Source organism: Abramis brama (genome assembly GCF_963993115.1).
Source record: "Abramis brama genome assembly, chromosome: 2".
NCBI lineage: Eukaryota > Metazoa > Chordata > Actinopteri > Cypriniformes > Leuciscidae > Abramis > Abramis brama.
Window position 1 is genome coordinate 28,849,440 of NC_139964.1, and position 11,330 is coordinate 28,860,769.

At 36.7% G+C, this 11,330-nt stretch overlaps 1 protein-coding gene across 1 annotated transcript; it reads left to right on the forward strand.

Moving 5' to 3' along the window:
* prokr1a (prokineticin receptor 1a) lies at window positions 1-9,519 on the forward strand. The gene is made up of 3 exons (XM_084106919.1): window positions 1-125; window positions 2,835-3,373; window positions 7,863-9,519. The coding sequence occupies exons 2-3, from the start codon at window positions 2,907-2,909 to the stop codon at window positions 8,566-8,568; spliced, it is 1,173 nt and encodes a 390-aa protein (XP_083963045.1). The 5' UTR covers window positions 1-125; window positions 2,835-2,906; the 3' UTR covers window positions 8,569-9,519.
* Window positions 9,520-11,330: the final 1,811 nt, after the last annotated feature.

Genomic DNA, 11,330 nt, shown 5'->3' on the forward strand with positions numbered 1-11,330 from the left:
ATCCATCATCAACATCAGCACTGCGATCACACAGCAGACACTAGATGAGACTCGTCTGAAGATGCGCTGATGTCTTCACCCCGAGATCAAGACGAGTTTAACACGGTGGGATTAATACAGTGAAGGTAGGACATTTTCATTTCTGAATGGAAAGTTAAATCGTTGTGGGAGTTTTCTTGTAGTCTGCGCATTTTTCTGTAAAAAATATATATATTTTAATAATAAAATAATAAAAACAACTATTGTTTGACTATATAATAGCGTATAGACTACAAAGAATGTATCTTATAAGTTTGTAACCAATTAATTCTGAGGCTGTCGTTGACCGGTGAACCACAAACCAGTGAATAGCTCTAAAAAAATAGTTTTATAAGAGCAGAATATATATTTACATCTCAGACTGAAGTGCGTGTATTGTTTATTCATTGTGAACGATTTATTGTGAATAGTTTATTATACGTATGTGTTTGCTGATTGCAGTCAATAATGCAAACGTTTATGATTTCACTTTATCTACAGTGCTTGTTTTGCCCATTACTGATCAACTTAATCTAATCTTATTATAGTGCCATTCCTAAAAAGGAGTCACATTTTGGCTGTTCCACAAAGTAATTGTAAATGCATTTTAAGTATACATGCAACAAAAAAAAAACAAAAAAAAATGTCCTCTTAGAATTTAAACCTGTGTTGTGGAAGCTTAATGCAACCTTTTTAGTCCAGTCATGCATTTATAAATATTTTGAAAAACTGTTTGATTACTTAATTGTCTAGCACTAAAAGGCTATTAATTTCCAGTATATGTTACTCTTAGCTGGGACTGACACTATATTTGTTATACCAGCCTCAGCCTTAACTGTACCACCAGATAACAAAATAAATCAAAAGCAAGAGGAGAGGCAACTGAAAACACCCAATTAGTACACAAAAAGTCTAGTGAATTACATTCTGTTTTAAATAAAAAGAAGCGCAGCTAAGTCTTAATTAAACATGCTTCTAAATCTGAGCATTATCATAAATCCATCCCTATAATGTGGCCATCTGTGAGCTCTCTGAACTTAAAAATAAAAATCTGTAACTGTAAATCTGTCGTTTCACAGAGAGTGTTATGAATAGCTATATATTCTTCCATTAAAAGCACTCTTCACCCCAGAGTGAATATTTTGTTGTCATTTATTCACCCTCCTGTCAGACCGACCCCATATAATTTTATTTCTTCCATAAAACACCAAAATAATATGTTAGGCAGAATGTGTGAGCTCTTGCTGACTATACGCTCTTAAAATAAAGGTTCTTTATTTTCATCAGTGGTTCCATGAAGAACCGTGAACATGCACAGAAAAGGTTTCCTTTCCACAAAAGGTTCTATATAGTGGGACTTCAGATTGTTAAAAGGTTCTTCACACTAAGAAAAAATTGTTCTTTTCAGAACTGATCACTTTAAGTTTCTTTGGGGAACCAAAAATCATTCTTAATTAAGGTTTTTTTTTCTTCGCAATGATGCCATAAAAGAAACATTTTTGGTTCCTCAGTGAATCTTTCAGTGAACAGTCCTCTTGTGGTAAAAATCAAGCTTGTAATGTTGTTTATAAGTCTATATGGTGTTTTTAATATGCTTTAAGACAAACCATGTGCAAATTCATAAGTCGACACCATTGCTGAGTATTTTCTCCTTAAAACTGCAGTGAACCAAAGACAGTCTCAAAAACACGGTTTGAAATCGCTGGTGTTTCTGACGTCACAAACTACCTTGTAACCAATCAGATCAACGTGTGATCGTCAACCAGTGGATCTCTGAGCTGGAGTGAGTGAGTGGAGGTGGGGCTCATTTGCATATTCATAGAACCATGTATACTAAATGAGACAAGGGTGTAGAGTTACATTCAAGAAAAAAATTTCAAGGAAAAAACGTTTAAATGTGTCATTTTGGTGATCAAAGATGAGTTTTAAGGGATACGATTATTGACAGGGGACTTTAAAATAACTTTGTGTGTGTGTGTGTGTGTGTGTGTGAAAATTATAAAGAACATTTTGTGCAATGGAAAGTGTGGGATAATTTATTAATAAAAATAAAGGCTAATTTAAAATACAAAAAAAAAAATTGGCAATTTTTAATGTTATTGGTCAGATAAGAAAATTTGTACGATATATTAAAGCCGATAAATAATGTATTATTTCCTTCAGTGTCCTGAGACACTTTAGATGTGCACTGTTCAACATGATGGTTTTGAATTGCTTGAAATATGATTTAAATATGAAATTATGAGGCTCGCAAAAATTATATTAAAATGTGGATTTAGATTTATCGGCAAATATATCGGTTGTCGACTAAATATAAAGAATGATCGGTTTCGGCCAAACCGGCATCGGTTTCATCTCGGTGCATCCCTAAAAAATACTTTAATACAATATAAATAATAATACTGTAACACTATTAACAACATAATTTTGGTTACAGCTGTATTTTTGTCAGCTGAAAAATAAAATAAAATAATATGTTTAAGTACTATAATTACTATTATTAAATTAAAGCTAGAATTAAATATTACAGAATTTAAACTGACAAAATAAAAACTTAAAATATAAAAATAAAAAATTATTTAAAATTATAACAAATAGCCTACTATAATATCATATAAACATAACTAACAACATTTGTTCCCTGGGCTGTTTTCGTTCATTTAAATAAAGCAGAAATAAAAAATAAAATACAAAAATAAATAAAGTTTTTCCAAATGCAAAGGACATTCATCACAGTTTGGAGGCAAAAACTGCCAAACTGTGATGAATGTCCTTTGAAAGTATGTTGTGGAAGCTCATTTTCTTAATTTTTGCAGCTGACAACAGATGTGCATTGGAGAAAGAGTATGGAAGACCCTGGTTCTTTAACAGACCAGTAAAAAGAGAAGATGGGAGAAGACAACAGAAGCACCTCCACCAGCACATGGACCCTCATCCACCCGTCAGGAAGCCCTCATGACCTCATGACCCCGAATTACGACATCCCTCTGGACTACGAGGTGCCGGTGGACGAGATCCCGGACACGACTCAGGGACGCCCGTTCTTCATGGCCACCATCGTCATCGCGGTGGTCTTGGTCTCCATCATGCTGGTCTGCGGCGTGGGGAATTGCCTCTTTATTGCCTCATTGGCGCGTTACAAAAAACTCAGGAATCTCACTAATTTACTCATCGCCAACTTGGCAATATCAGACTTCCTGGTGGCGACTGTGTGCTGCCCGTTTCTGGTGGATTATTACGTGGTCAAACAGCTGTCATGGGATCATGGGATTGTGCTTTGCGTCTCCATTAACTACCTTAGGACTGTGTCTCTCTACGTGTCCACTAATGCCCTGCTAGCCATCGCGGTGGACAGGTGAGTTTGTCTCTCTGAGCTCATGCTGCATGAGTGGGAGTTTCTTTAACCCAAGACTTTAAGAGTTGGGATTTGTTTATTAAATGATCATGGCAAATTGGTAATTGGTCAGAAGGCAACAAGCTTGTGAGACCTAGGCTGATATTCTCAATCGCATACTCTCTTGAGTAGGTAGGCTACTTATTTAATTTTGAACAAGTAATTACTCCACAACCGCTAAAAAAGTATGTTCTCTATTATTAATGTATGGGATAGTAAAGTGTCCATCGTATCCACACTTCAGAATCTCACTGGAAGTAACGTTAGTAGGTCATCCGGGTACTTTTACCTACTCTTTTATGAGCCTACTGTGAATTCAGACATAATTATTTTGTCACATACTATTTTTCGCCTACTATATAGTAGGGAAGTATGCGATTTCGGATGCAAAATAGGGCCTGAAATTCTTAGTCATTTTTTTCAATGTCATTTTGAAAGAAATTAATACTTTTATTCAGCAAAGACTAAGATAATAAAGACATTTACAATGTTACAAAGGATTTCTATTTCAAATAAATGTACTATTGAACTTTCTATATGTAGGCTACATAAATGAATCATGGTTTCCACAAATATATGAAACAGCACAACTGTTTTCAACATTGATCATAATCAAAAATGTTTCTTGAGCATCAAATCATCATATTAGAGTGATTTCTGAAAGGATCATGTGACACTGAAGACTGGAGTAATGATGCTGAAAATTCTGCTTTGATCACAGGAATAAATTACATTTTAAAATATATTCACATAACAGTATTAAATTCAAAACAGTTATTTTAAATTTTATTAATATTTCATGATATTAATGTTGTATTTTTATTTCATAAGAGACTTCTTTTAAAAAATCCTATCGACTGCAAACGTTTGAATATTAGTGTATACAATATTAATATTGAATGCCAATTTTGCCTAAATTAAGCTGTCACTGTTATTCAGCTTTTTAACTTACATTTCCCAAATATATATATATATTTTTTTTAAAGTTAGTAAAAAGTTGGGGTCCGTTCTTTATTCCTCTCTTAATACATCTGAGATGATTTGACAGATGACAGATCTTCTAATCGTAATAACTGATCTCTAATTTGGTTCTTCAAAGGAATTTGTGGATTTGATTAGAATACCAATGTCTGGGACGGACTTTCACTAACAAACCCATCCAATCAAACTAACAATCCTGGATCATGTCATATCGTCAACAGTGAAATCCAGATGACAGAGTAATCCACGGACGAAGAACGGCTCCTCAACACGGCTGTCTAGTTCAGTTTATTTTATGTTAGATAATACTCTCTCTTCGGGTTGTTTCATTTCTATCGTATTCATGGAAGGTGCCAAGTGAAAAACAGAAATTGAAAATCGCTTGAACACATAAATTCCTGTTTATGACTCCCAATCTTACAAGATGGAATTTCTCAGAAAGACTTGAAGGCAGGATTAGGTTCAGATTGAGGAGAGACTGCAGAAGTCATTCATACATTCGGATGCTTTCTGAGGGGCAGCTGCACCTTCATGTGATGAATTGCTCTGCGCTTGCATCACATGTGGTCATTTACTCAGGCTAAGCTAGCATGCCAGTATTTGAATGGCCTGGCAGAACGTGCTGTATTTATACTCATGTAAACCGAGGCCTTAGATGTCAGGTTTGCTAGCATGTCATGAAATCAGCATCTGGCACACAGAACGGTACATCCGACAGTCTCGCCGCCTCTGAAGATCTTAATGTTAAAGGAACACACCGACTTTTTGGGACTTTAGCTTATTCACCATATCCCCCAGAGTTAGATAAGTCCTTACATACTTTTTTCATCTCCGTGCGTGCCGTAACTCTGTCTGACGCACCCACAGCTAGCCTAGCTTAGCACAAAGACTGGAGGTAAATGGCTCCAGCTAGCATACTGTTCCCAATAAGTGACAAAATAATGCCAACATTTTCCTATTTACATGTTGTGATTTGGAGCAGTATGCTAGCTGGAGCTGTTTACCTCCAGCTAAGCTAGGCTAGCGGTGAGTGCGTCAGACAGAGTTACGGCACGGACGGAGATGATAAAGGTATGTATGGACTTATCTAACTCTGGGGGATACGGTGAATAAGCTAAAGTCGTGAATAATAAAAAGTCGGCGTGTTCCTTTAACCCATTCGTCAGTCCGTGCTGCAGTTTGGTTATTTTTGAACAATCTATTCTCAAGCACATTTCAGTAAATAGCAGGACAGATATCACTTTAAAATGACAATAAAACTTAATGAGCTAAGTGTCTACTAAGGCAACATCCTAACTGAAATTAAGTCTTGTAAGTTTAATTTATTGCTATAGTTTGAAAAAATGACACTTTAATAAGCATCCAAACACATAGCACGCTAAATATATATTGGCTAAGAAGCCAAGTTTACATGATACTGTTTTCAACTAAAAACGCGAATTTGTGAAAACGGTTCCGTATGAATGGAGATCGTTTTTGACAACGTAAAAAAAACACACAAAAAAAAATTATGTACATTTTTAATTAGACAACTATTTTAGCAATATTTTCAGTATTGAACAACTACAAAAACGAAAATTTGTGAAAAGCTGTGCATTGCAATGCATTGTGGGATTGTCTTTTCCATATAATGCAGCATTTAGCCAAAAGAAGTTACCTGGGACAGACTATAATGCCTTTAAATGCTCCCTACTTAGGGAGCTCGCTAGGTTTTGGAACAGAGCAGCTGTCGTATCTTAGAATCCCATTCATGAAATCATCCAACCTTTTGCTCCGAGCAGAACTCCGACTTCTTATTTGGGATCAGGTAGCACAGATAATACATATCAATAGTAAATTTAATAAAGGATAAAAGTCTTTAGTTTGCCCATGCATCATAGTAACTGAAAGTACGTTCTGTTCACTCCTGCCGAGAGACTCCGCTCCCTATTGAAGGTTTCCTATGGGAAGAACAGAATTCTTTGGAACATCAGAATTTCAAGTTATATACAGATGAATTAACAAATTAAATGTGTATTTACCAGTAATACATTTGGAATCATTACAGAGAGAGGGACATATTTCAGATCTCAAAACAAGATGAGCCTTGAGCAAAGAGCTGTTCATCAAAATGGACAGTGTAAATGTGTAGAAATAGTGCTGTACCTTTGATTTAGATAACAAGAGACGCTATTCGCCATGAATGTCAAAAGGTTATGGGATATCTCATTAAGGACGGGGAGCAGTGATCAGATCAGACAGAGAGATCAGAGAGTCAGTGCGTGTTAATAGACCGCTGTGTGCCAGACCGATAAATAATCCTGATTCATTTTCCACGTTTGAGCCTTGATCCGCTCTGAGATGTTTCATAAATACCATTACAGATCAACCACAAACACCCACACACACCAGATCCGTTCGAAATGCTCACAGTTTCCTGGTCAACACCCAGTCCAAAATTCTGAATTTATGCCATTTTGGAAAATCTAATACCAGTCAAATGTTTGGACACGTCAAGGTTTTTTAATGTTCTTTGAAGGATCATGTGTGAAGACTGGAGTAATGATGCTGAAAATTCAGGTTTGATCACACGAATAAATTACATTTTAAAATATAACTCAGGAAGACAGGATAATTTAGGCAACTTTAAATCTCCAATATGTACATTTCTCCCGAGTAATTCATAAGCTTATGAGCTGATGTGAGCTTTATATAAAATATGATCCTTACATTTTTGCTTTTTGTCTCTGGAATGTTGTCCCTGTACTTCTTGGCAACTATGTTACTGATTTTTCTTATTAAAAGATTTTTTTTTTTTTTGTCTTATTTTGCAATTAAATTATACTACTAAATAACTATCTGTACTACCTCTACTATAACGACCTCTTTAATTTTGCTTTACTGCAAAAGTAATTATTTTCACTTGTTTAAAATTTCACTTGTTTAAAATATAATATTGTATATCTGTATATAATATAATATTGTATATATATATATATATATATATATATATATATCTTTATTCAAGAGACAATCTTGAATAAAAAAGCAATGTTGCTTTTCAAGCAGATTTCTTGGATATTTTACTGTAAAAATAGTTTTAAAAAACAAAACATTTGAAAACATTTTATTTATTTATTTCATTGAGAGATAAGCTAGCTTGTTTCCGCCACAGAATAAAAAATAAAAATGGTTATTGCTACTTTTTATCACACAAATCATGCTACTTTTTCCCTCAGAATTGCATGTTTTTATCTCGCTTTTCTAACTTTATATAAAAGTCAGTATTTTTTCCTCAGAATTGGACTTTATAAACTCGCAATTGTGTGTTATAAAGAGATGTAAACTCGCAATTGTGAGTTAAAAAGTCGCAATTATCTTTTAAAATGTTTTATTCTGTGGCGGAAACAAGCTTCAAACCCGTTTCCCCCCTGTTACAAATATCTATGTGAATTCGGGCAGTTTTCTCAAAGTTTTCTGTATTCAACAGGTACATGGCTATCGTTCATCCTCTGAAGCCCCGTATGAGGTTTCAGACAGCGTACTGGCTTATTTTTGGGGTTTGGATTATCCCAGTCCTCATCGCGGTGCCGTCGGCCTACTTCGCCACCGAACACGAGTACCCGCACAGCACGCTCGGCCACGACAAGAAGATCTTCTGCGCCCAGATCTGGTCTGCGGACCAGCAGATCATGTACCGCTCCTACTTCCTCTTCATCTTCATCGTGGAGTTCTTGGGGCCCGTGGTCACTATGTCAATCTGCTACGCACGGATCTCAAAGGAGCTTTGGTTCAAGAGCGTCCCGGGATTTCCCACGGACCAGCTGCGTAAGCGACTACGGCGACGGCGCAGGACAGTCGTGGCGCTGATCGCGGTTCTCGTGGCGTACGTGTTGTGCTGGACGCCGTATTACAGCTTCACGTTGTTACGCGATTTCTACCCGGCGCTGATCACACGCGGACGTAACTCGCTGGTTGTTTTCTACATCATCGAGTGCATCGCTATGAGCAACGGGGTCATTAACACTCTGTGTTTTGTGAGCGCTAGGAACAATGCCGCAAAGTGCCTCGGAGCCGTCAATCTCGCTAACTGGCGCTCGCTAACTAGGGCGATAGTCGGCAAGATGGCGGAAGACGACATTAGGACTTCATCCTTGAGAGTGACCGAGGATGTGGAATGTACACAAATTAAGTGAACGGATGAGACGGGAAAATACACTAAATGTTTGGGGGTCTACTTTGGAAGGATCTGCACAGCATGAACATGAATTACAGGCCCACATAAATTAAGAAGGACTTCATCAACTGAATTACCAATGAAAAGGTTCAGATCACATAACTGAAGCCCCTAATATGGTAGGCTACAGCCAACTGCTGTGATATGAAATATTATGCTGATGAGACCGACTGAACTCGTTTATGAGCAACATGAAAGAAAATGATCCCAGATTAATATATTTATTGCTTCAAAGACCCACCTTATATCAACAAGCATTTCCAGTGATCGGACCAAAGGTTCTGTGATCAATGTAGATTATAGAGCAGAAATTATGTTGCTGGTTGATTTGAACAGAAGTGCCAAATAAAATGTCTTGTTAGCGATTCATTTTCAGACTAATGTTAAATTGTTGCCTCTACCCACATCTTTGCTAACCCTAAACTTCAAAGATGTACTTACACACTGTACATTTCACTGCAGATTCCAGCTGAAATTATCACTAGTGCCAATAAAACATGCACCCACAACTTTTATTCCTTTTCACACAATTATGATTTCAGGAGATTATCCATTAATAAAGACTTATTTTTCCTGTTTCCTTGCACAATATGTTATGACCAGGGCTTGACATTAATTTTTTTGCTCACCAGTCATAGTGGTTAGTGGTTTTCCAACGTCACTAGCAACTCAGCATTTTCATTGGCCACAATTCTGACATCAATACCATGGGGAAAAACTGCCATTTAGATATTTTTTATATTATCTCATAATTTGGCACACAGATCCATCATACTGTTGCACTAAGTTATTATTTTAGAAGACTTCTATTGTAAAATGTATGTGTTATATTATATATAAAATTCAGCACGCCAAAGTGGCTATAGGAGTGCCTGCTAAGAGCAAAATTAAAATAAAGCATTTATGATACAAATAAACAGTTGTGTTAAGTCATTTTAATGACCCAAACATTGAAAAATCAGGCTGAATATTCACTTTTCCAAAACTTAACATGCATGAAATAAAGTTTGTTTAGCAGCTACAATAATATCTGCCTGCTTGGTTTTCTATAGATCAGAGGAACATCTCAAAAGACTTTGAAGGGTAAATCAGAGATTAATTTAGAAAATATAGCTGCAAGCAGCCAATACCGGGGCCAAGCAGAATAAGACGACAAGACATGCCAACAGTGCTGAAAGTGTCAGACCATCTGCAACAATGAGCAATTAAAGACATTTAAAGAAGATTTTAGGTGAAATGGCTGAAAAATCATAGAAACAGTAAATAAAAATATGATTTAATGGATTATCACTTTTGACCAATAGGTGGCGCAGTCACAAAACTGATGTGATGTGGTCAGAGTGAAGGGACAATGAGACATACAAAGTTTGGTGTCAATATGTCAAGGCATTGCAGAGATAAAGCCTGAATAGTCCTTTTGGCATCATGCCTCAACTTTGCTGCTGCGGTATATGAAAACGGTTTCGTCAATCGACACGAAATCCATAACTTTTAGTCGGCACGGTCTGGAGATGATACGATTCGATTTTGGTGAAAATCGGGCAAACGGTCTAGGAGGAGTTCGAAAAAGTAGGTTTTGAATGAAAATCAAGATGGCGGACAGGAAGTTTGGCCAAATAAGGTAAACTTGGTATCTATGTTCTCGGCCTGACCCAAGGAATCTATTAAGACCAGTGTCATTTCAATAGGCCAATTTATTCAAACGTTATTAGCAGTTTTGGAAATTTTGTTATAACTTTTGACCACTAGGTGACGCTGTCTCAAAATATTATGAGTACCTTCAGGGGATGGTGCTGATGGCACATTCTGAGTTTCGTAATATTACACCAATGCATTTGTTTAGTATAGCATTTTATTTCACAAAACTGTATTGAAGTCAATGAGAATTTCATGTTTTGTTCTATTATAGCGCCACCAAGAGGCTGAGTCCCACCATTTGTTTTATGTGTCCTCAGAGTGAGCCCATACATATGTGTGTCGATTTTGGTGAAAATATCTCAATTCGCTTCGGAGTTATAGACATTTATATGAAAAAACACGTAAAAAATGACTGACATGACTTTGATTGGAATTTACTACCCCTAAACATCAATATTTTCGCATTTGGGCATTGGCATTTAGCTATCGACCTATGTTTCCAAACTTCTGACGGTGGTTTCGTCTCGATCGGACTAGCGGTTTCGAAGATATAGCCAAATGTTTTTTAAGCGCTAAATCACAACGCTACACAAACCGTAAGGCGAAACCTAGCATGTTTAGTATCGTAGGACTCGGCAAGGATTCAGGAGTCTAATTAGATGAGTCTCGTTAAAATAAGTCGACCACACCCAAAGTTATAAGCATTTGGAAAAAAAAATTCACCACTAGGTGGCACTGTTTCGAAACTTCTCAGGTTCTTTCAGGACATCGTGCTGATTACCCATACCAAGTTTCGTAACACTCCGTTCATGCGTTCATAAAATACAGCATTTTAGCACATAATTCAAAATGGCCGACAGTCAAAATGGCCGATATGGTAAAATTGGACATCAGTCGACTCGGCATGTTGCCCTGAATCTAACGAGACCAATTTTATGATTTTTGGACAAACTGTTCAGAAGTTAAAAGCAAAAATAGCCATTTTTCATATCTCCGGACCAGTAGGTGGCGCTGCGCCGAAACGCAGCAAGTTGCCTCAGGTCATGCTTGTGAGTACATGTACCAAGTTTGGTCTGAATACGA